Source organism: Gymnoscopelus braueri (genome assembly GCF_963280865.1).
Source record: "Gymnoscopelus braueri genome assembly, chromosome: 2".
NCBI lineage: Eukaryota > Metazoa > Chordata > Actinopteri > Myctophiformes > Myctophidae > Gymnoscopelus > Gymnoscopelus braueri.
The window spans coordinates 39,860,641-39,885,565 of NC_137604.1; the positions used below are offsets into that span (position 1 = coordinate 39,860,641).

Here is a 24,925-nt window from a genome sequence, read left to right on the forward strand (position 1 = left end):
TCAGTGACAGAGGGAGGTACAAGCAGTTTGTCCATCAAAGCATCTCAAGAGAACAGAAACCTTTTCTGTCAGGTCAGAAATGTCCATGGAACTGGAAATTCGACAGTCTATCGGATAGACATTCACTGTATGTATACAATATTATGAAACTTTCTATATTCTGTTATGATTATATTGGTTGCATACATAATGATATGTGTTTTTCTAGATCCTCCCAGGAACACAATAGTGTCAATCAGTCCCTCTGGTTTAGCACTAGAGGGCAGCACTGTCACACTGACCTGCAGCAGTGATGCCAACCCAGCAGTGACTAAATTCAACTGGTACAGAGTTAGTGGAGGTCAGGTGACATCAGTGACAGAGGGAGGTACAAACAGTTTGTCCATGAAAGCATCCCAAGAGAACAGCTCCTTTTTCTGTCAGGTCAGAAATGTCCATGGAACTGGAAATTCGACAGTCTTTCAGATTCAGATTCAGTGTATGTATAATTTAATATTATGAAACATTCTAGATTCTTTCATACTTATAGGGCAGTGGTTCTCAACCTGTGGGTCGGGGGTCCCCACATGATTTTTTTTTGGGGGGGGGTCCCCAGATGACAATTTAAGGACCTTTTTAATACCTAAAAATTGAAATAGCTCATCTACAGTACATGTTCACAACTCCTCGCAACACGAGGTGTTGTGAGCTTGTAGATCTGATAATTTCACAATAATTATCTGTGGAACTGAGTCAAACAAAATTGAACGCCTCAATTCCTACAATTCTAAGTGCTTTTCAGGGTGCGGGGTCCCCAGTTCAAATTTGATTCTTTTGGGGGGTCACGGCCTGAAAATGTTGAGAACCACTGTTATAGGGGATGCATACGTAATTAATCAATGTTTTTTTTTTCTAGATCCGCCCAGGAACACAACAGTGTCAGAACAGAGTTCTCCACATGTAGTGGGGTTTATCGTAGGACTTGTTGTTGGGATTCTACTGACCATCCTTCTGCTCCTGCTGTGTCGATACATAACATCTAAAAGTGAGAAAGACTACATTAGATTACAGATTACAATCACTGAGGAACTCAGGATCAGTGATTTATGTACCACTTACGCATGTACTTTTTTAAATTACAGCTCCATGTTGTGCCAGGTAAGTACACTATATTAATTCTGTCTATTCATCAACATGATAGCAGTAGATTGCATCTTGTTTTCTATTTAATTCCTGTTAAATATTGTATATCTCTAAATTACAGACCGGTTCAGTCTCAGGGAACCAATCAGGGCTCAGCTACAGACCACAGGACCAATCAAAGTGGGGCTCCTGATGATGTCTACTGCCCACTGCAACACGGTCAGTCTGTGAACCAATAATTTGACCTGGTCTTATTTGAATCTAAATATATAATCTAATGTATAACGTTAAATAAAAAATACATCTCTTTCATTGAATAGACAATGTGTGTTTCCTAATCAAAATAATTAACCAAAGTTGACCAAAGTGAAAATCTTCATCCATTCAACAATACATATTTTTTTGGTAATATACTAAAGTCAGGCAGTATGTATTTTCACCTAATTAGCAGAATAATTCAAGTTAAACATGTATGAAGTAAATAAAAGTAAGCACCACATTAATGATTATTTGTTTCCCTTCAGGTGACACAAGTGTCTATGGAGTAATCCACTCTGATGACTATGAAAATGGTACATACATTTTAATATAGTTATCTCATTTAATCTAAACTAGTTTCATTTGGTTATTGTGAAATGATTCAGATGTATCACTTGATCTGTTAGAAATGTTTTAGTGCCGCTTCCTGAGCACAGAATGTAATGTAGCTGAATGTTTAAGATAACACTCTCACACGCACGCACACACGCACGCACGCACGCACGCACGCACGCACGCACGCACGCACGCACCCACGCACCCACGCACGCACACACAATATACTGCATGCATTTTATGCACCCTGAGAGCTCTCAGATGTAAATAAAATACACTTTTTCTTCATATTCCACAGTTAAGTAAAAGCAGGAATTAATTAAATACCAGTTTACATATTATACTGTATGTTTACTCTGACTTTGTCTCATCTCTTTAGATACACCTGTGTAAGACAACCCAACGCCACACATGTGGAAAATTAGATCAAATGAATCTTCACTAATAAATTCAGGGTTTATATTTGTATCTCTCTCTCTCTCTCTCTCTCTCTCTCTCTCTCTCTCTCTCTCTCTCTCTCTCTCTCTCTCTCTCTCTCTCTCTCTCTCTCTCTCTCTCTCTTTTGTGTTGAATGATTTTAAATTATATTTTGAACTTTAATATTTACATATGATTTTATACAGAACCATGTTTTATTAACCTATATTAAGGAAGATTATCTTTAAAAATAATTATGCATCAAGTATTTTATTTTACAGTAGATATTAAACTCTTAATGTTTGTACATATTTTGACCTGCTGTCTCCAAGCCATTCATAATGTCATGTTTTTGCTCATCCTAGTGTTTCTTCAACATAATTTTTCAATGAAGTGTTTATATTTACATGTTTTTCAAAAATAGTTGACGTCAATGAATTGAAGCATTCTTTTAGTTTTTTACTTTTGGAATTTTGTTGTCATACTGTTTGAATGATCTTTGAATGTGAACAAGATTTCTGTGTACTTTCAATTAAAACAGGTTTGCCTTCACACTGATGTTGTGTAAACTCCTTCCACATCTCTTATGCCATCAAGAACAGTGTTGTTTATTTAAAATCATTTTAACAGTCTACAGTATATACCACATAACTCATCTTTCATTGTAATTTATGTGATTGTTGCCATAATAACTGCCCTGTAATTTCCTTCTGGCTCCCCCATTGACCTTTTGGTATCAATACACGTATTTATTTTAATTGATGATGATGATGATAATAATAATAATAATATTAATAATAATAAAACAACAAAAGTGATATGTTTTGGTTAAAACCATTATGAGGGGCTACGTAAGGTTCTTAATGTAACATCATGATTTCATTACATTATTAGCTTTTATTTTATTTTTTTCACTGTTTTGTTTATTTCAAGATTCAGAGAAATAGACAAGAATATGCAGAGTCAATATCAAAAGTAAAAATATATAAAAATAAATAAATTGTACAATCTTACTCCAGCAAGGAGGATATACCCTGAATCAAGTTTTCAAAACAAACAAACAAAGACAACACACGGACAAATGTGCAGATAGAAAGAGAATAATAAATAAACAAACATTATACCACATAATACACATCACAACAAAACAAAACAAGGCTTGATCACCCCACAAAGCAAAACATATAATGATGAACATAACAATACACCCACGCATATCTCCCCAATAAAAGACATACTAGAATAACCCAACTGCGTCAGAGATCACGTCTCAATATACTCAAATTCATGCCTATACTCAGTCTGGAACAGCATGGAACTGCAAGTTGTTTACCAGTGCAAGGAAGGGGCCCCAGGTTTTTCCAAACTGTGATACCGAGCCTCTCAAAGTGGTTCTAATCCTCTCTAATTTAATAAAGTGGAGTACATCTCTAATCCAGTGAAGATGGGATGGGGGAGCAGAGGACTTCCACTTCATCAGAATTAAACGCCTAGCTAAGAGAGTGGTAAAGGCCACCAAGTGAGCTTTGTATTTCGGTAGTGATAGAGTAGGGGGAGAAATTCCAAAAATAGCCGTCATTACAGTTGGTTATTATTAGCTTTTATTACATTTAGGTTATTACATTATGAACCAATACATTATGATTACATTATGAGTTACTACAGCTAGCACATGGTCAAGTTGAGATGGATGAACAAGAGGATGGAGGAGTAGCTTACCAACTGTTTGGAAGTAAAAATAGCAAACCATATTAGACTTATTTGTTTTTTGTTGTTGTTGTCTTTCAAGCACTTATCCAACAGAAATCTCACAACAATAACCATCAGCCAACCTACTGCAAATCCCACACTAGACATTTCTTGACATTCATTGTATAAGATGGAGGTGAACCAGCAGATGCCCCTCCGTTTCCTGGTGTATACTTGCTGCCTACTTTTCTTTGGCGTGTGCCTTCAGTCTTCTGCGTTTTTTACTCTTTTGCTGCTTTTTTCAATTCTCTCTTTATGGACACAGCATGTCATGAAATGTAGGAAAATAGGCATCAACTAACTGGGGTAAAAGAAATTACACATGTATTTGTGTATAACAAGAATGAAGCTTGCCTGTGTCTTCAAAATATGCATCCCCAAGCAGAATAAGAGTTTTAGTCTGCTCTTACGTAATACTGACACACTTGACATTGTCATTGACATTGCACTGGAACAAAAAATAAAGAGGAGTTCAGTTAGTTATTACATACAACACTGCAGCCTTACTTCACAGTATTATGGACATAATTACCATATTATATATAACTAATTTTACTAACATATATTCTACAGGATACTGTATTCCTTAATAATATAGTCAACAGAACAATATTTAACCCTGGGTGGTTCCATCTTGGTTCATCCTGGAGCCAGAAAATACATAGCTAACCCTGTGAATGGACATGAATAATAATAATAAATATAGCTGCAAGCAGCGATAAGCGGGGCCAGGGAAAAGAGAGAGAGAGAGAGAGAGAGAGAGAGAGAGAGAGAGAGAGAGAGAGAGAGAGAGAGAGAGAGAGAGAGAGGAATAGATTGAAGAGAGAGACGGAATAGATTGAAGAGAGAGACGGAATAGATTGAAGAGAGAGACGGAATAGATTGAACAGAGAGAGAAAGAGAGAGAAACGGAATAGATTGAAGAGAAAGAGAAAGAGAGAGAAACGGAATAGATTGAAGAGAAAGAGAGAGAGAGAGAGAGAGAAACAGAATAGATTGAAGAGAAAGAGAGAGAGAGAGAGAAACGGAATAGATTGAAGAGAAAGAGAGAGAGAGAGAGAAACGGAATAGATTGAAGAGAAAGAGAGAGAGAGAGAAACGGAATAGATTGAAGAGAAAGAGAGAGAGAGAGAGAAACAGAATAGATTGAAGAGAAAGAGAGAGAGAGAGAGAATCGGAATAGATTGAAGAGAAAGAGAGAGAGAGAGAGAATCGGAATAGATTGAAGAGAAAGAGAGAGAGAGAGACTTGGAAACGGAATAGATTGAAGAGAGAGAGAGAGCGAGAGAGACATGGAAACGGAATAGATTGAAGAGAGAGAGAGAGCGAGAGAGACATGGAAACGGAATAGATTGAAGAGAGAGAGAGACATGGAAACGGAATAGATTGAAGAGAGAGAGAGAGAGACATGGAAACATAATAGACTGAAGAGAGAGAGAGATGGAAGCAGAACGGATTGAATGGACATCTCAGCCTATTGCCATTAACAGGAAACGAACCCTCAACCTTCGGATTGACAGGCTGCAACACTACCTATAGTGCTATAGCTTTGTCTAGGCTGAGGTTGTCTGTTGAAGATAAAATTGAACCAGTGAAAGCAGCCGATCTACAAGCTCAGAAACACGTTGCTATCTGAAAAGTTTTGAGATTGTAGATCGGCTATTTTCAGAAGTATGTCATACATTGAAAAGACATACTCTCAAATAAGCATTTCAGGTTATCTTTAACAATTGCACTTGCATTAATTGACACAAGTAAGACGCGCGAAAGCTGGAAGCGAACGCAGATTGACTGAGGCTGCTATATTTCAACCACACTGTAGTAGTGCACTCTGCCGCACTCTGCCGGCTGTATACAGGCAGTGCAGCTGCTGGCATTTCAGCACGGAGTTTCGAGTCACATGGGGGCGCGAGCCAATGAGAGCGTGAACACACGCTGTATACAGGCAGTGCAGCTGCTGGCATTTCAGCACGGAGTTTCGAGCCAATGAGAGCGTGAACACACACGGAAAGACCATAAATAAGGGACAGACACACACACACACAACCCAAGCACGTGATATAGTAAGCTCCACTTGGTCGGAGGCCTCCTTCCGCTTTCGCAACAATCATGTTGTGTGCAATGCAACTTAAATGAAGTCTGAGAGACATGGAAACATAATAGATTGAAGAGAGAGAGAGATGGAAGCAGAATGGATTGATTGGACATCTCAACCTATTGCCATTAACAGGACTCAAACCCTCAACCTTCGGATTGACATGCTGCAACACTACCTATAGTGCTATAGCTTTGACCAGGCTGAGGTTGTCTGTTGAAGATAAAACTGAACCAGTGAAAGCAGCCGATCTACAAGCTCAGAAACACGTTGCTATCTGAAAGGTTTTGAGATTGTAGATCGGCTATTTTCAGAATGAAGTATGTCATACATTGCAAAAACATACCTTCTCAGATAAGCATTTCATGTTATCTTTATCAATTGCATATGTATTCATTAATACAGTCTTGTTGTTTGCAATGCACTTTAAATGAAGTCTCTACCAAGTGAGGCTTGAACCGGCAACCTTGATGTTATGAAACATTCACTTAAGCGGGAAGCCATTAGACCAACAGACCTGATCCAGTGAAAACGGAGGTCAGACAGATGATACCATTTCACGCAAATAACTGAAAAATCCTGGGTTTAAGTGTTTTTCAAACTGCTCAAAATTGCGGACAATCTAAGGGCGGAGAGAGAGACATGGAAACGGAATAGATTGAAGAGAGAGAGACATGGAAACAATAGATTGAAGAGAGAGAAAGATGGAAGCAGAATGGATTGATTGGACGTGTCAACCTATTGCCATTAACAGGAATCGAACCTTCAACCTTTGGATTGACAGGCTGCAACACTACCTATAGTGCTATAGCTTTGACCAGGCTGAGGTTGTCTGTTGAAGATAAAACTGAACCAGTGAAAGCAGCCGATCTACAAGCTCAGAAACACGTTGCTATCTGAAAAGTTTTTAGATTGTAGATCGGCTATTTTCAGAATGAAGCATTTCATACATTGCAAAAACAGACCTTCTCAGATAAGCATTTCATGTTATCTTTATCAATTGCATATGTATTCATTAATACAGTCTTGTTGTTTGCAATGCACTTTAAATGAAGTCTCCAACAAGTGAGGCTTGAACCGGCAACCTTGATGTTGTGAAACATTCACTTAAGCGGGAAGCCATTGGACCAACAGACCTGATACAGTGAAAACGGAGGTCAGACAGATGATACCATTTCACGCAAATAACTGAAAAATCCTGGGTTTAAGTGTTTTTCAAACTGCTCAAAATTGCAGACAATCTAAGGGCGGAGAGAGAGACATGGAAACGGAATAGATTGAAGAGAGAGAGACATGGAAATAATAGATTGAAGAGAGAGAAGGATGGAAGCAGAATGGATTGATTGGACGTGTCAATCTATTGCCATTAACAGGAATCGAAACCTCGACCTTCGGATTGACGGGCTGCAACATTACCTATAGTGCTATAGCTTTGTCCAGGCTGAGGTTGTCTGTTGAAGATAAAAGTGAACCAGTGAAAGCAGCCGATCTACAAGCTCAGAAACACGTTGCTATCTGAAAAGTTTTGAGATTGTAGATCGGCTATTTTCAGAATGAAGTATGTCATACATTGCAAAAATATACCCTCTAAAATAAGTATTTCAGGTTACGTTTAACAATTGCACATGTATTAATTGACACAATCATGTTGTGTGCAATGCAACTTTAATGAAGTCCACATCAAGTGGGGCTTGAACTGGTAACCTTCAGGTTGTGAGGCACACGCTTAAGGGAGAAGCCATTGGACCAACAGACAAGAACCTGTGAAAAAGGAGATCACACAGATGATACAGTTTCACGCAAATAGCTGAAAAATCCTGGGTTTAAGTGTTTTTCAAACTGCTCAAAATTGCGGACAATCTAAGGGCGGAGCTTACTGGTCAACGTGATACATGTGTTCCTCATGAGTCAAGGCACATGTGTAAGCAGGTTTAATGGCTGTCGGCCAAACGAGGCATGACTTTTGCCTGTTTAAAGTTTGCACTTTCAAAAAATCGCTATAGCGCCCCCCTTTGACCAATTGGAGTAAGATTGGTTTCAGTAATATTTGGAATGACCCTCAACATTAACGCAAAGTTTCAAAGAAATGTGAGTCTGCATGTATGTGTTAGGGGCAGATGAATAATTGTCATAAAACTGCAATATTCATTGGCTCATTAAAGCTTCATTTTTTCACTTATGGAAAATCTTTTGCATCAGTTTGTCGGCATAGGTCCAAAGTTCATGTGTAAAACGTTTCGTGCAGATTACTCAAAAATCCCAGGAGGAGATAGGTTTTAACTGTTTTTCATATAATTCAAAATGGTGGGAGATCTAAAGGTCAGAGGTCAAAAGTCAGAGGGTTAAAGTTGTTCATCATGAGTAGACGCATGTGTGTATTGAAGTTTTATGGTTGTAGGTCAAACAGGGCATGAGTTGTACCTGTTCAAAGTTGGCATTTTCAATTGAGTGCTATAGCGCCACCTTTTGACGAAAGATTGTGAGATTTATTTCTTGATAGTTTTTCATGACCATCTACCATATGGCCGAGTTTCGTAAAAAGCGACAGCACGGTTCACCCAGAACTGCGAAAAGTGGCAGAAAAAACAGAATACAGGGAATAATAAAACAGGTCCAGAGCTGAGCTCTGGCCCCGTAATAATAATATCTTGAATGTATGAACCCAAGGACGCTGTGCATCAAAAACAATGAACAACCAGCAAACAAAACACACAACCAACAAAACAACAAACAACTATTTGCCATAAGCCTTTTTGATTGATTGATTGATTGAATATTTTATTAGGCAAAAAAATGTAAAACAGCACAGTTACATTTAAAATACTTTGTCTAAAAGGTCCGTTCAAAAAAGTCCTTGCGGTCTTGTTTCCATTGAGGTCCTTGGTAGTCAATTCATAGTCATATATAGTGGCACCAACAGTTCAAATTTCAAAACAAAAATACAAAAAAATAACACTATATGTACAACAACAACAAAAATACAGAAAGAATAATGATGCTAAATGTACAACAATGGGGGGGGGGGGTCTTCGTCTGTCTAACGGGAAGATGAGAGAATAGGTGTCTTTTAAGGCAGCCTTAATAGTGTTGGAGCGTGGCGAATCTCCATTGGGAGAGAGATCCACAGGGTGGGGGCTGCCACACTAAAGGCTCTGTCCCCCAAGGTTCGCTTGCTTGTTTTGGGAATAGAGAGGAAGTCCAAGTCTGTGGACTGCAGGTTCCGTGACAGAGTAGGTTCCTGGAGGAGGCCTGAGAGGTACAGCCAGGGCGTTACTTAACAGGAAGCCAGTGCAGTTGTTCACGGGTGGGGGTGATATGCTGCCGTGGCTTGTTGCGGGTGAGAACTCTGGCAGCTGAATTGAGCATACGTGAGCATACAACCCAGTTACCACTTGAGATAGAGAGAGAGAGAAAGAGAGAGACAAAAGCCAAAAGAGTGCCCTCAGTCAACTGGTCCTGATGCTCAACAGACTAGCATTAGACCCTCCTAACACTAATTATCAGGACATTGACATCATTTCTTGACAAATCCAACCCAACTAAATTATCAATCAACAAAAACTAAATGATAAAACCCATTTGATCAAAACAACTAAAACCCATAGTAAACTTGAATGCTCTCTGGCTCTAAATAGACAGTACACCATGGCAGAATATTTGACCACAGTGACTAACTAGAAAAAGTGCTCCTCGGAGCACAGGTCTCCGCCAGGTCAGGTAGGTTATTGTGGGCCAACAATGTTCGGAATTCGCCAATCAGGATGGAATATGAAAAATCGGACAGAAACATCTTGATCATTTGACTATAGAGATAATGGGTACCGATTTGCATGATGATTGGACAACATTTGTAGGAGTAATTATTATACAAAAAAGAAAAGTGTTGAAAAAATTGGCCTCCTGTTGGCGCTATAATAGGGCAATGTTAAAGGGTGGCATTTGTTCTTCAACATAGTGCGAATGTGCGTGCAAAGTGTCACCTCAATCTGAAACCGCATACTAATGTATGTGGTTTCGGACGCAACCATGGTCTTGCTAAACATACAAAATGGCTCCTTGAATGCTGGTTACACCACCTTGACAATTTGACTTGACTGACATTATTCCCCAAATAATTATATTCAGAGCTATTCAATAGTTCTAATGTAAGATCATGCCCAACAATTTGTCTTCAAAAAGAATAAAGTATGCAAGTAACTAGTATGTTTATTTTCTAATTTGATCCCTTTTAAATGTAACCATATGGACACAAACAAATCTAAATCTAAACCCTCTAGACTTAGTAAACAGGACCTGAGTCTCTGTACTTGGAGCGCTTTCTTCTGTCTACTCCACACTCTACACCAAATATAAATCTACAAGCTCACTTATCATTACTCTTAGGCCTTCTATTGGTATTTTAATGCTGTAACTGTAACTGCCAACAGAACTGAGAACAGAATTTCCCCCACAGGGTCAATAAAGGTATATTATTTCCTCTTCTCTTCATAGACACATACAGGACTCTTGCTGGCTGTCCAGATTGGGCTTGAAGTGCATTGTAGTAATAATAGGGACATGTAAAAGGCTTGAAAGTAAAGTAAGGCAGTTATAATTAAGAAGTTTAATATATTTAGGCCTGAAGATCTGCACACCTCATTGTTTGTTATTAATCAGAGAACCAATTGTAATAGCCTATACTGTATATCGTTATCACCATTATAATCTATGCAGTCTGTAAGTAACACTCTCATGTGCTGTAAGTGTCCAGTTCCTCATTCTGGTCAGTGTCAGACAGTTGTCGACAAGGCCACTTCACTTTAAGGAACTTCACTTCTCAAATCATCCACCCATCTACTCAACAGACTTAACGTAAGTGTAAAATATAATACTTTCAATATGATGTAATTGAATAAATTTAAGATCAGAAAAAAGCAAGAGAAAGTACTTTGCCACAAAGAATTAATGTTCTCAATATAGCTTTGTGTGGTCTGAAAAGCTAACGACAATATGTAGATTATCTGTAATACGGCACTGCATATAATGTGTACATAGTGGTACAATACATAGTGGTTCTCAAAGTGGGGTCCGGGGACCCCCTGGGGTCCTTTGGGGGGTTCCAGGGGGTCCCCAGCAAAATTGTTTAATTTAGCATCACAATCATTGTAACCACTTTATCCATTTATATGTTGTGTATTAAAAAATAGCAGATCTACAAGTGACACATTTTGAATCATATTTTTTAACATAAATCTTCTCCTCTGTGGGTCACTGGGAAAACATTTTCTTATGGGGGTCCGCGGCCAAATACATATCAATTTAGGGGTCTTTGATATGAAAAAGTTTGAGAATCACTGAATTATATGCCTTTTATATTATTATGGAGTTATAAACTAAATGTTATATTCTATTGGTTTATTGTCTTGTCATGGTTTCTTCAGCTCTGCTGTGTATGGAGAACACATAATATTAGTGTCTTCTGCACAATAGAGTCAGGGTTCAAATGTATTGTAAAGCACAAATACCTTGAACTATGTTGGTCTTCTCAGTCACTGTGTGTGTAAACTGGACCAATTCATAAGTCTTAAAGGTCTTAGTAGTACAGTATATTATTTGTATTTTTGGTCACATTGTGACCATCACAAACAAGGGGAAAACCACCAAATTCTACAATGTCTAAGTTATTAAGCCATTAAAAGGGTAAAGTGTGAAAACAACAATTCTCAGCTGTGCCCATAAAATAAGTAAATTAGTACTTTAGAGCAATTTTAGAGCAATACTGTTCTCAAACTCTTATCCTTGGGCCTCCCTTCTTACATCTGAAATAAACTAAGACACTCACCCATGTGTGCGTGCGTGCGTGCGTGCGTGCGTGCGTGCGTGCGTGCGTGCGTGCGTGCGTGCGTGCGTGCGTGCGTGCGTGCGTGCGTGCGTGCGTGCGTGTGAGGAGACATGTTAAAATGGTCGGGAAAATGTGTTAGTATATTAAATTTATGTTAAAAGATTTTGACTACCTCAGGTTGGGAGACACTGTTTTAGAAAACAATTGGATATTACTGTACCAATTACACAGGGAAGTCAAAGTTGTTACACATGTAATGCATGCTATGCAGGAAACCCAATAGGCCAACAGGAAATACTTTTAGAACCAGTGTTAAACAGATACTTACACTATTGAGTGGATTTGAGTACAAATAGAAGAACAAATGACAATAGACATAGTATCTGAATGTATTATTAATGTGGGCTTGCTTCAGTTCATTTACTCAAGTACTATACAATAATGTACAGTGCTTGGACATTATTGTCCAGTACAATTTTGAGGTACTTTTACCTTAAGTCCTAAGTCATTCAAAGCCGATCTACAATGTGACGCGTTGTGAGCTTGTACCATCATCATAACCATGTGTTAAATGTAATACACATCTTAACTCTTTTATCTTCAATCTACAGAATTGTTCACAACTCAAGCTTCTTCCTATGTAGACAACGAGCCACAGTTGTCACAGAGAAAGATGTCTGGAGTTCTAAGGTTCCTAATTGGCTGCCTGCTGCAAGGTGAGTTACTGTATACACACTGCATTCTGGGCTTGTGTATCTGAGTTTTGGACTTGAATCGCATGACTTGGACTCGAGTCTGACTCACAATTTTAGTGACTTCAGACTTGACTTGCAAAAAAAAGATTGTTGGGATTTAACTTCTATCTACGACTTGGACTTGGATTCATGGTGGTGGATGAAACAAGACACTTGTGTAGACCCCCCCCCCCCCCAATGTTTATTTGAAATGTCTTCTCTGATATATATCCTATTCAGAGACTTGTATTATGTGTTTCAGGTGCACTCTGCCAACAGTGGGCAGCCTTTATGCCTCAGAGTATGAAGGCTCTGAGTGGATCCTGTCTGACGATCCCTTGTTCCTTTACGATTCCAGAAGAATGGGATAAATCATTAAATGGCAATTGTAGAGGCAAATGGAGAATAGGTTCAGCCGATGCTATACCTGGAAATCCGATTGGAAACTTAATGAATAAGGATTGCACTGCAAACCTGAACATAGATTCTAGTTCCAGTAATGACTATTACTTCAGACTAGAATGTGAAAATGATCTGAAATTCAATTTTGGAGATCAGCATTTGAAGGTAACGGTCCAAGGTAATAAAAACAAACTATAATTACAATTAACTTGTTATGAATAAACTGCATTTTTTATAAATCAAATTATGGACTTAAGAGCTGATGGATGACTGTCTATGTAATAATTAGTCCATATTTGTCCTCATATTAGAAACACCACCCAAACCAACTCTAACACCAGATGCAGTGATTGTGAATGAGGGGGCCTCAGTTAGATTGAGTTGCTCTGCTGTAGCCCCCTGTTCTACTCTGCCACCAACTCTGACATGGACCCCCAAACTGGCTATCAGTGAGGAGAAACTGATGGAGAAACAAGATAAGACTAAAGTATTGATATCTAGTATGACCTTCAATGCTTCTCGTCTCCTCCATGGACAGAAGATCTCTTGCACTGCTCTCTACAAACCACAAGCTGGCAACAGAGATCTGTCATCTGAAACATATATAACAGTCAAGGTTCAATGTGAGTTACTCTTTACTGTACATTACATTGCACTACAGTTTCAGTCAGTGGGCTGACGTCTTATATTAGTTTAAAATGACCAGAGAACAAATGTAACATATTTCTGTATCGATAGTGTTCCTGTAGCAAGAATTCTTTATTCTAATACAAATCGCCCTGGCATCCACACAAACCCAATATAATAAATATAAGTATATAAGAAATATATCAGACACTGATTATTCCTTATGCAGATCCTCCCAGGAACACAACAGTGTCAATCAGTCCCTCTGGTTCAGCACCACTAGAGGACAGCACTGTCACTCTGACCTGCAGCAGTGATGCCAACCCAGCAGTGACTTACACCTGGTACAGAGTTAGTGGAGGTCAGGTGACATCAATGACAGAGGGAGGTACACACAGTTTGTCCATCAAAGCATCCCAAGAGAACAGCTCCTTTTTCTGTCAGGTCAGAAATGTCCATGGAACTGGAAATTCGACAGTCTATCAGATAGAAATTCAGTGTATGTATACAATATCATGAAACATTGTATATTCTATTATGATTATATTGGATGCATACATAATGATATGTGTTTTTCTAGATCCTCCCAGGAACACAACAGTGTCAATCAGTCCCTCTGGTTCAGCACTAGAGGGCAGCAATGTTACTCTGACCTGCAGCAGTGATGCCAACCCAGCAGTGACTTACACCTGGTACAGAGTTAGTGGAGGTCAGGTGACATCAATGACAGAGGGAGGTACACACAGTTTGTCCATCAAAGCATCCCAAGAGAACAGCTCCTTTTTCTGTCAGGTCAGAAATGTCCATGGAACTGGAAATTCGACAGTCTATCAGATAGACATTCAGTGTATGTATACAATATCATGAAACATTGTATATTCTATTATGATTATATTGGATGCATACATAATGATATGTGTTTTTCTAGATCCTCCCAGGAACACAACAGTGTCAATCAGTCCCTCTGGTTCAGCACTAGAGGGCAGCAATGTTACTCTGACCTGCAGCAGTGATGCCAACCCAGCAGTGACTAAATACACCTGGTACAGAGTTAGTGGAGGTCAGGTGACATCAATGACAGAGGGAGGTACAAACAGTTTGTCCATCAAAGCATCCCAAGAGAACAGCACCTTTTTCTGTCAGGTCACAAATGACCATGGAACTGAAAATTCGACAGTCTATCAGATAGACATTCAGTGTATGTATACAATATTATGAAACTTTCTATATTCTTTCATACTTACAGGGGATGTATATGTAATTAATCAATGTATTTTTTTCTAGATCCTCCCAGGAACACAACAGTGTCAGTCAGTCCGTCTGGTTCAATACAAGAAGGCAGATCTGTGCATCTGACTTGCAGCAGTGAAGCCAATCCAGCTGTGAATAAATATGCCTGGTCTAAATGTATTAAAGGGGATCAGATTGTTATTGGATCTGAAAGCGTCCTCATCCTCAACCAGACTCGTAGGGAACAGAGAGGGCTGTACTGCTGTGAAGTGATGAACATCCATGGAATGTCTAATGCAACAGTCATGCTTAACATTGAATGTAAGTACTGTACTGTAATCTATAGAATCTAGTCTTGATGCTACAATAATAAAATGATAATTTAACCCCTGAACCCCCTCAAAATTATGGGGGGGAATAGAATAGGAAAGTATGTATATCTATTATGTATAGGAAAGTATATCTATTAGGAATATGAATATCAGCTGTCAGTTGATCCATTTGGTCCATTTAAAGCCAGTGACTTGTAACAGTGAAGCCAACTTTAGCAGTAAAGAGCTAGAACAAAGTTAACGACATACAGAATGTTACATTGGTAAATGAAGTGAATTTCCTAATTAATCACATTCCCATTAGTGGGCCATAGGCGGAGAGGATGAGTCAGGGCATACTTGAATCAGTGCCACTATTTAACTTGCACATTTTACATTCTTAACAGTTGCTCCTGAGATCCTGGCCTCCTCTGGTTGCAACAGAACCGGGGACCAGATCAGCTGTTTCTGTGACACTATGGGAGAACCTTTTGCCGTAACACTGTGGAAATTGGATGGGCAGCCGCAGCCTGTAAACCAGTCAGACAAGATTACCATCAGTAACAAAACTCTGAGCAACACAGCCCTGAGGAGCATCATCAGCATGGTCCAGCCACAGGGGAAGGACGCACCCACTGTGGTCTGCCTCAGTCACAACTCTATGGGATCTGCCAGTCATCAGTTTTATGTTCACAGCTTGGAGGTTCAAGGTTAATATGGGTATTACTTTTGAGGCCTTTAAAAACCAGCAGACTTTGAATGTTCTATAAAGCAGGGAATAATCTTCCATTATCCATTGCTTGTTCATTCCTAGGGCAATCCACACTGCTGCTCTTCATTGTTATTGCTGTTCTAACAGCATTGCTAATGTGTGCTCTGGTGTTTGGTGTAAGGTAAGATGAAAGCCTTGGATGTTTCTGTGGCTTTCCCCCAACATGCAATCAGTGTCAGTTTAACAAAAAACAATATCTTTCTTTCTGTTGTCACACTTCATCTTGCAGTAGATTCTCAAACAATTCAAGTTGCAATGAATTCTACCATGTATGATTGCCATCTCAGTGTAAACTCTATTTTCAAGGGCTCATCGGATGCAGAGTAACAATCCATTGGGTCAGGCCACAGGGAGGAGCAGTAATGTTGTGAGGACACCATCCCTGAATGTTGAGGATGGAAATGAGGTAATATTATTCATGAATTATCTTACTACAATCAGAAGACGAAAGCATCTAGCTGCATATCTACATCTAAGATTTGTTGTGGATTTCAGGTTCATTCCACATCAGAGGAAGACATCTATGTCAACAGCCTAATGCTGAGGGAGGAGGCAAGACAACAAAATACACCTTCCGATCTAACAGCCCCCAACACAGGCCCTGAACCTCTGTCCTCATCTAAAAACATCTCTGAGACAAACTATACCAACCTGCCAAGTTCTGCACCAGTTGATACTAAAAGAGCAGGTGAAGACACAGTCGAGACGAATGGAGATCAAAGTGATGTGTTATACTCCAGCGTGATTTGGAAGAACAAGAGATCCATGAAGACTCAGGACAACGTGGTGGACGTGGTGGAAGCTGGCAGTTTGTACCTGGATGAGGAGAGGGGCATGCCAGGAAATACAGGCAGTCATCACCCAAGTAAAGCACTCGTGATGGAGAATCTGGATGATGAAATGGGGTCTGGAAATGCGGTAATATTATTCATGAATTATCTTACTACAATCAGAAGACGAAAGTATCTAGCTGCATATCTATATCTAAGACTTGTGTATTTCAGGTTCATTCCACATCAGAGGAAGACATCTATGTCAACAGCCTAATGCTGAGGGAGGAGACAAGACAACAAAATACACCTTCCGGTCTAACAGCCCCCAACACAGGCCCTGAACCTCTGTCCTCATCCACAAACATCTCTGAGACAAACTGTACCAACCTGCCAAGTTCTGCACCAGCTGATACTACAAGAGCAGGTGAAGACACAGTCGAGCCGAATGGAGATCAAAGTGATGTGTTATACTCCAGCGTGATTTGGAAGAACAAGAAATCTGTGAAGACTCAGGACGACGTGGTGGAAGCTGGCAGTTTGTACCTGGATGAGGAGAGGGGCATGCCAGGAAATACAGGCAGTCATCACCCAAGTAAAGCACTCGAGATGGAGAATCTGGATGATGAAATGGGGTCTGGAAATGATGAAGCTATATATGCGCAGGTTAAGAAGCCCACATAGTAGGTGCACACCATTTGTGTTTTTGTTTTTTATATATTTATTCTATCCATTTTCTTTTGGTTTTCATATAGCAATCATGAATTCATGTCCATACAATTACCATGTGTAAATAAGAACAAACAATCAATCAACATAATGGTAATAGTGGTAGTAGCCAATGGTTCAGTCAGTCAGGCTAACAACTGATTCCTCATATGATCATACCTATAGTTTAGGTGTATACACATACACATACATACACAGCAAAAACATTCAGTTGGTCAGTAAACATCTGTCCATAATTTCACATACATAAAAAGGTTATACGTGATCAAAGATTAGGTCTGGTTTCTGTAAATAATTCCTAAATTGTCCTCCATGTGGAGTAAAACGGGTCCCATTTTCCTTTCAGTGTGAATCAGATTTCTTTCCAATTTTATAAAATATGCAGTATCCTGTAGCCATCGCTTTTGTAACATCCCATAGTTTATGCCAGTTGCGTTTCTTTTTCATCTTGTATTAATGTTTAATTGTGTTTCCTTGTGTTTATTTTGCTGTTACGTTTTATTGTGTTCCATGTTTTATTAAGTAGTATGGTTATTGTTGGCGTTTACTTTACAATGTACAGTACTGGGCATCATTGTATACTTGATGATCAATGGATAATCACCTGCTAAGCTAACTGCCTGCAATAAAACCATACAATTCTAATTATGGGCCGTCACTATTCACTATGTCACTAAACCCTAGCTACAAAACTGTTACTGCTGTAAATCTTTGTAGGACAGCACTGATGATGTGAGTCAGAAGCAGAATTGCTGTACACTGTGCAATGTACCTTCCTTGACACACACACACACACACACACACACACACACACACACTAGAGATACATGCAAATATATATTTATACAAACACTGCATGCAGTGCACATATAAACATGGATATTTAGAAATAGAAACCATGAACACAGACCTTTCAATCAGCTTAGTGTGTGCTATGATTAATGTATACTACCGATACTTTTCTTATCGCTGATATTCTTTATTACTGCTAAATTGTTGAGGATCCAAAACCAAATAATTCCATCGAGGGCCAAGCAGCATTAGTTGACTCATTGAGTAGTGAGTTAGTGTTGTTATTACTAGACTCCAGAATGTGAAGAGATGTTGTTCAATAGTGAGAACTGTAGGCTAACCATCTAGCTCTCGCACGCACACGCACACACAGCAAAAATAGTCCCATAGCGTTTCTTCTTTATTTTGATACTGGTGCCTGGGACTAATCCATGTCACCCAGTGTTTTGTTTACAATCTTTTGTTCAAGGTCTCTTGTATACAATTTTCAAATACAAAAACAAACATTTTCTTCCGCAACCCCTCCCCAACCCATCTTCAGATCCGCACCGCCCCCCCTTCACCATGGCAATTCAAAACATCCCGTTAGACATTGGACAGCACTGCCCCCCCCTTCACCATGACAATTCAAAACATCCCGTTAGACATTGGACAATTTGAGGGTACAATTCTTATAGAATAGCAGTTGTCTATATATCATACTGTATAAAGTCATTTGAACTTGCTTCCAGGCTATAAATCATTAAATAGCTGCAGTTTTGGATATTTCATGATGCAAAGACAGATTACAATGTAAAGATGCTTTATTGTAATCAGAAAACTATCAAAATCCAAACATTCCTTAATGTAAGATAGTGGGGTTTTTCTTTGCCAAAAAAAGGTAGTACCCAGTGAGTATTCAGAAAAATCATTAATAATGGAAAAAAACTGCTTATACACAGACATTATTATTTTCTCCCACTGTTGACATGTAGGTTACATCACTGCACCTCAACAGACATACTCATAGACAACACACAGACAACTCACAATTCATGGAATAAACATACAGCATCTAGTCTTCACACAGTTTATGGTGTCCTTGCTAAGGTCTGGAAATCACTTGACACATGATGACTGATAAATATGGAAAGGAATCCTGAGCTGCTTTAGACATAGGATGGAAAACTGCGTGACTGTGTCATATGGGGATAAAAAATGTGTAAATTTTCATACTACAAAACGTAGCTACGCTTTAGTAAGAAAGTAGAAACTTACACAGTAGCGTACAAACTAACAATAGGTCACACGTTTAATTCAACAAGACACAATGGAGCAATCACTAGGATATACGTACGTTAAATGTATAGTATATTGTATGTTCATACAGTATTGACTGATATTCCTGAGTCATTCATAGGTCCAGACAGAGAAACAGCTGGTAGTGTACTGTATCTAGGCTGTCATTTCCCTCCCTGAGGTATTTTCCCATGATTGTTTAGTTGGGTGCAAATATGCATAGTTCAATGTTAAATCACAAACAGCTACATTTCAAAAAATTAAAACACAAACACTAATTCCCTTTTTGACGGAGAAACAAATATCAGGGCCAATTTGGCAGACAAAACTTGTTGATGTGAATGATCCTCTTATTTTGTATCAATTTGGCCTTCAAATCTTCTCAAGACTTTCACATGCTAAAAGAAAGCATGTGAAAATGACCCGTTATTCTTTTGTCACATGAAGGCAACCTTTCTCTAGTACCAGATCCATTCCTGCACATTTGCAGTGGGACCAGTTTGCTTCAGAGGTCCTAAGTTGCTATGAATGAGGCCAATGGTAACAAACTGCACTGAAGTTTGAAAAGACCTATCACTGTGCATGCATAGTGCAACGTGTCCTGCTGCATTTGTCCACACTGACATAACTGGAAAAGGCAATTAAAAATGGCATGACAGCCAGTGAAATTACAGAATTATTTGAAGCATACATGGATGATGTGTGTGTGACACTGAATGTTAAGTGACACAGAGTTGATAACAAAAACAAAAAAAAACGGATCAAACGATCACCTTTTTTGGTCGGAAGTAGAGTTTTTTGGTGAGCATGGAGTTAAAGCAGGGAACTTGTTTCTTTCCAATTGCGTTTCGGTCATTACAATTCATGACGCTCCTCATGGAAACCTTCCTGTTGACCAGAGTAAGAAGCTCTGTGAACTCAAGGGAATCTCCAAACTTCTGCAAGGCCTCAGCCAGATCCTGGATGTACCAAGAGCCATTGATTGTCTCCCGGTGGGAATAGTATCCTGAACAAACACAATAGGGACAGGAAAATATGGATTACTAAAAAAAAAATTACAAACGCACTCACACTTTTCACTTAACTTAATACCCCTGTACCCTTATGTCCAATGTGATGCGATGTATCACAACATGAATGTTAATCCTTTCTCAATCAATATCTAAGAGACAAAATTCATTAAAAAATAAATACGACCTCACATTGTGTCAATCAAATTTATCCACTGCCTCTGACTTTTTCATCCGTCATTCATTAATCAATTTTCTGTGTTTTTTGCATCATCTTGTCTGTATGTTGCAGTGTTTTGAGTCTGTAGCCTACCCTGAAGAATGAAGCCTGTGGATTCAGGAATGTCTCATTGCCTAGCACAGTGGTTCTCAAACTGTGGGTTGGGACCCCTGGGGGGTCCCCAGATGATTTGCCTAATTTACAACATAGTTTTCTCACACAGAAACAGTTAACAACCCAACATACAGTATAAGTGTATACAGGGTATCTGCACATTGATTACTTTGGACCATTACTGAGTCAAAAGTGATCAACAAACTATACAATAAAAATGGTCAAACATAGGCCAAAGTGTCAAAATTACCTAAGGAAGAGGCAACGCGAGGCGTTGTGAACATGTAGATCGTCTATTTTCACAATGATTATCTGTGGAACCGAGTCAAACTAAATGTAATGCCTCAACTCCTACTATTCCAAGTGCTTGCCAGGGTTCAAATATGATTATTTTGGGGGGGTTGCGGCCTGAAAAAGGTTGAGAACCACTGTCCTAGCACAGACTTTTTTGATGGGACGATAGTCTTCAAGTGTGTGTGTTTTAGCCTCACCTTCAGCGACAGAGTAACACATGATGAAGTCTGCCCCAGCAGGAAGTGTGTAGAGGACCCCAGCATCCACCACTACCTGGTTGGCACTGTCTACTACATCCATCGGGGTCACTGGGTCATCATGCTTGTCTCCACGGCACGCCTGGCAATGGACATGACAACCAACCAGACAAAGTCATTTCAAGCTTCATTAGTTGAGCCACTAATTGACAAATGATTAATGAAGCTATGTATGTATGCATGTACAGCAACTCTGTAAGTCACTCTGCCTGCAATGACTCAATACACAAAATCTGACTATACCTGTAAGATAAAGATCTTTGGCTTCCCTACGAGGCTTCTGCACTTGTCTCCTTTGAAGAGAGCGGTGATATCCCGGATGTAGACCTTGTCGTCATACGCGTACACGTGGTCGTCCTCGCCATGGCTCAGGAACACACACACAAAGCAGTCTGCATCGGTATGGTTGTCCTCCGCAGCTAGCAAAACATCAAACAGTTTTGTTAAATTCTACACTTGCAACCTACTCCAGAAAGCAGACTATATCCAGTAGATGGCAATATTGGTCATAATGACACATCCCAGACCCCTCTAGGCACGCATCAGTCTTTTGCTTTGAGTAGGAATGCATCAGTCTTTCGCTTTGAGATGGCATGCATCACTTTCTCTTTGAGTAGGCAATCGCATCACTCACTCCGAGTATAGGCACCCCCCTCTATATTCTCATTGGGTCAGCAAGAATGACATGTGATCTATGGAGAATTTCACCTAAAGGTGACCAGATTGCATGCATACAACAGTAAAAAGTACAAGGGTCTGCCTCCACCTCCAGTTCAAATAAAGCTGAGTATATGCCAGTGTCTGTGTACCTTCAGTGATCTTGCTCATGATGTCTGCCTTTTTCAGGTCATCATAGGCCTGCACATCAAAACCCAACGCCTTATATCTACAGCAGAAGAAAAGATGACCAACATGAGGAATATTCCAAGACAAGTATCAACTAAGCTGAAGCTAAAGAGACTTGTCTAAACAGGCCCGGAAGCATTTAGCCTGGATAGCTATACAACCCACTATCCTAACCCATTGGTTAGGCCGTTAGGGTGTATATTACATGGGCTTTAATGCCTGACAGCGAGTCTCTGGTTCGATTCCCAGCCAGGCGGACCATTTGCTGCATGTCACTCCCCTAATCTCTCTCTCTCTCCGCGTTTCATGTACCTCTACGCTGAACCATCTAAAATAAAGCATAAAATTTGTATGAAATTAATAGATCTCAAAACAACAACATGACAGCAGCAAATATGTCCCTATTTTAGTATAAAGGGCAGGAATATTGATTATCAAGGTATAATTTACTTTGTCAATGTGAAATGTAAGCCCTCACTATGACTGTGATCATTTTCTGATCTCAAATATAAAAAATAAGTTAGCTCTGTTTGATTTAGTAGGGTAGAGCACCTCTTCTCTAGGTTATATCTGTCAGCGTTGGTTCCACTTCGATTGCTCAACATCAGCTGCCAATAGAAGCGTTCCTGGTTAAAGATGAGTGCTAGACCTCGTCTCTTGTGGTCCATCTTGTACTCCTCTGCAGGATCCATGGAAAAGGTGCTTCTTAATGGAGAACACATGAGAAGACAAACAAGATTAGTGAAGGTAGGCAGTAGAACTTAAGATTGACAACCACACTCCTTCATTTTAAATGTCATCAGACTTGAATGGACTGGACATGACTCTTGACTTTCTGTGCGTAAACGCTTACCTTCTGAAGAAAGCATCTGGCTCATCTAGGTCTACAAAACAAAGCACATGAATGAATAAGCAATGTGCAATTCATGAAACAATACTATTGCATGAAAACATTTTGTTTTTTTAAAGTAACAGGAAACTCTTATGCAGCTCTCTTGTGTCTTGCCGAGTCTGATAACGAGTTTAAATGTGTTTAGTTGTACCAGAGTGACACTAAACACAAATTCCCTCATATGGGGACAAACCGTTGAGCAACCCTTCAGAATTTTTATATCTCAAAATTATGTATTAGCCACATAGGGATTGGTTGAGCTAGTTCAGGCCTTTCTTAAGCTAGCACTGTAGGTCTGGGATCCCAGTTCCCAGGAGCCTTCAGTAGCACAGTAAATGATTAATATAATATGACACCATGCCTGCCACACCCTATACATTGCTAAAAACCTGTTGTGCTAAAAACCTGTTGTGTTAAGACCAAGCAGTAGGATCTAAGCAAGGTTTTCTATTTGTAAAAAAAAAATGAAGCGCTAGGATAGCATGACACGACAGAACAATAGCCTAACATGACAACTGTCTGTGTTCCTTATTGATGCCATAGCATAGCCTATCACCTGGGCCTGGGTGCAGTGTTGCCAGGTTTTGCCGTAGAAACAAGCAACCAGGTCTATGAAAACAAGCCCAAAAGAAGCGACTATAACACATAAGTCCTTTGTTAAACCTATATCGATAATTTATTTAAAAAAAACTCTTGCAATTAAATGTGGAATATTTGGAATATTTTTGAAACATTCTAACAATAGATAATAAATTAAAACATCTGGAAGCAAGCCTAAATAAGCAAGTACACTTGGAAACAAGCCCCCAAAACCACAGACCGCAACTACCAATATTTACAAACAACTTTACAGAAAAAGAAGCCCTAAGTCACTTATAATAAACCGACATGGCAACACTGCCTGGGTGTTGTGTGTTCCTACTACTAGTACCCACACTGATGGGCAGTAAAATAGCGTCACAATCACACCACACAAGTCTTTCGGTTTTGCTATAGTGTGAAAACACATTTTCAATAGCTTTGCCTTTAGACAAACTTCCAAACACGTATAAGCATGTTACTATTGCCTAACAACACAACTGATCTGAAGCACTTACCTGGCATGATGCCCGTTTTGCTGTCTGTAGCAACGCTCTCTGTCAAAGTGGAAAACAGAGCCATTAGGACTAACAACGGTGAATAAAAGACAGACTAAAAGAACCTGTGCATTTGGCGACTATAAATCACGAGCCCAGAAAATTAAAGAACGTGTATTATAGTAACGTACTATAAAGAAGACAGTTGTACTACGGGAATCTAATGCATTCATCTCTATGTGCTTGGGGAGACAAAACTCCGACGGATAACATTCGAATAGTATGGCATGACGACAAAACGTAATAGAATGTGTTGTTTGTGTAAAACGTACCTTCACCGCATTTATTTCCAGGACTAGACATGATGGTACAATATGTTACCTACAGTTAGGACTACTACTAAACAATGACTCTGCTTTGTCAAGCAAGCCCCAGGCAGTGACCATTCACGCACTGTCCCGCCTCCATAATGTCATTGGTTGAGCTTTTCAAGGGCAGAGCGCAATTGGTACTCATTCCTGTCAATCACGTCGTCTATAAAGTACTTCCGCATTTGCCACATTGTAGAGACAACAGAGAGACAACCAATCATGGCAAGAACTCACTTTATGTGGATGTAAAAAACATAGCTCAAAGTTAAATCAGCCCTATTAAGTGTACTTAAATGATCATAGCAGGTATGCAGGGGCCCCCAGATCAAATGAGTTGTTTAATGTCACTATAAGTCAATTCACTTGAAACTATTTAAATAGAAAGAAGGAAAAAAGTGACTA

The 24,925-nt window shown here is 39.4% G+C and overlaps 3 protein-coding genes across 4 annotated transcripts; 2 read left to right on the forward strand and 1 right to left on the reverse strand.

Moving 5' to 3' along the window:
- The first annotated feature begins 355 nt into the window (after nucleotides 1–355).
- Nucleotides 356–2,220, forward strand: LOC308098239 (uncharacterized protein). Its single transcript, XM_080446521.1, has 6 exons — nucleotides 356–478; nucleotides 896–1,024; nucleotides 1,122–1,137; nucleotides 1,244–1,341; nucleotides 1,647–1,694; nucleotides 2,096–2,220. Exons 1-6 carry the CDS (start codon nucleotides 385–387, stop codon nucleotides 2,107–2,109), a joined length of 399 nt encoding a protein of 132 aa, XP_080302647.1. The 5' UTR covers nucleotides 356–384; the 3' UTR covers nucleotides 2,110–2,220.
- A 13,700-nt stretch (nucleotides 2,221–15,920) lies between these two features.
- Nucleotides 15,921–17,935, forward strand: LOC308099326 (uncharacterized protein). The gene is made up of 4 exons (XM_080448057.1): nucleotides 15,921–15,995; nucleotides 16,181–16,280; nucleotides 16,370–16,792; nucleotides 16,879–17,935. The coding sequence occupies exons 1-4, from the start codon at nucleotides 15,970–15,972 to the stop codon at nucleotides 17,326–17,328; spliced, it is 999 nt and encodes a 332-aa protein (XP_080304183.1). The 5' UTR covers nucleotides 15,921–15,969; the 3' UTR covers nucleotides 17,329–17,935.
- Nucleotides 17,936–18,950: 1,015 nt separating this feature from the next.
- LOC308105838 (caspase-6-like) lies at nucleotides 18,951–24,599 on the reverse strand. 2 transcript variants are annotated; one of them, XM_080456762.1, is made up of 8 exons: nucleotides 24,485–24,599; nucleotides 24,174–24,212; nucleotides 23,038–23,068; nucleotides 22,737–22,886; nucleotides 22,148–22,224; nucleotides 21,582–21,757; nucleotides 21,279–21,420; nucleotides 18,951–20,449 (listed from the first exon to the last, which is right to left on the reverse strand). In XM_080456762.1, exons 1-8 carry the CDS (start codon nucleotides 24,513–24,515, stop codon nucleotides 20,205–20,207), a joined length of 891 nt encoding a protein of 296 aa, XP_080312888.1. In that variant the 5' UTR covers nucleotides 24,516–24,599; the 3' UTR covers nucleotides 18,951–20,204. The 2 variants fall into 2 exon arrangements, with proteins under 2 accessions (XP_080312888.1, XP_080312887.1); XM_080456761.1 differs by having other exon boundaries at nucleotides 22,737–22,889; nucleotides 24,485–24,597.
- Nucleotides 24,600–24,925: the final 326 nt, after the last annotated feature.

What these genes read in the sequence shown, in the direction of transcription:
- LOC308098239 (XM_080446521.1), top strand. Translation starts at nt 385, where the DNA reads ATGAAAGCATCCCAAGAGAACAGCTCCTTTTTCTGTCAGGTCAGAAAT. An exon ending in CTTTCAGATTCAGATTCAGT is followed by an intron (nt 479 to 895) that starts GTATGTATAATT and finishes TTTTTTTTCTAG; the next exon opens with ATCCGCCCAGGAACACAACA. An exon ending in CTACTGCCCACTGCAACACG is followed by an intron (nt 1,342 to 1,646) that starts GTCAGTCTGTGA and finishes GTTTCCCTTCAG; the next exon opens with GTGACACAAGTGTCTATGGA.
- LOC308099326 (XM_080448057.1), top strand. Translation starts at nt 15,970, where the DNA reads ATGTGTGCTCTGGTGTTTGGTGTAAG. An exon ending in ATGTTGAGGATGGAAATGAG is followed by an intron (nt 16,281 to 16,369) that starts GTAATATTATTC and finishes TGTGGATTTCAG; the next exon opens with GTTCATTCCACATCAGAGGA. An exon ending in AAATGGGGTCTGGAAATGCG is followed by an intron (nt 16,793 to 16,878) that starts GTAATATTATTC and finishes TGTGTATTTCAG; the next exon opens with GTTCATTCCACATCAGAGGA.
- LOC308105838 (XM_080456761.1), bottom strand. Translation starts at nt 24,515, where the DNA reads ATGTCTAGTCCTGGAAATAAATGCGGTGAAG. An exon ending in CAAAACGGGCATCATGCCAG is followed by an intron (nt 23,069 to 24,173) that starts GTAAGTGCTTCA and finishes TTTGTTTTGTAG; the next exon opens with ACCTAGATGAGCCAGATGCT. An exon ending in AGATATAACCTAGAGAAGAG is followed by an intron (nt 22,225 to 22,736) that starts GTGCTCTACCCT and finishes CTTCTGCTGTAG; the next exon opens with ATATAAGGCGTTGGGTTTTG.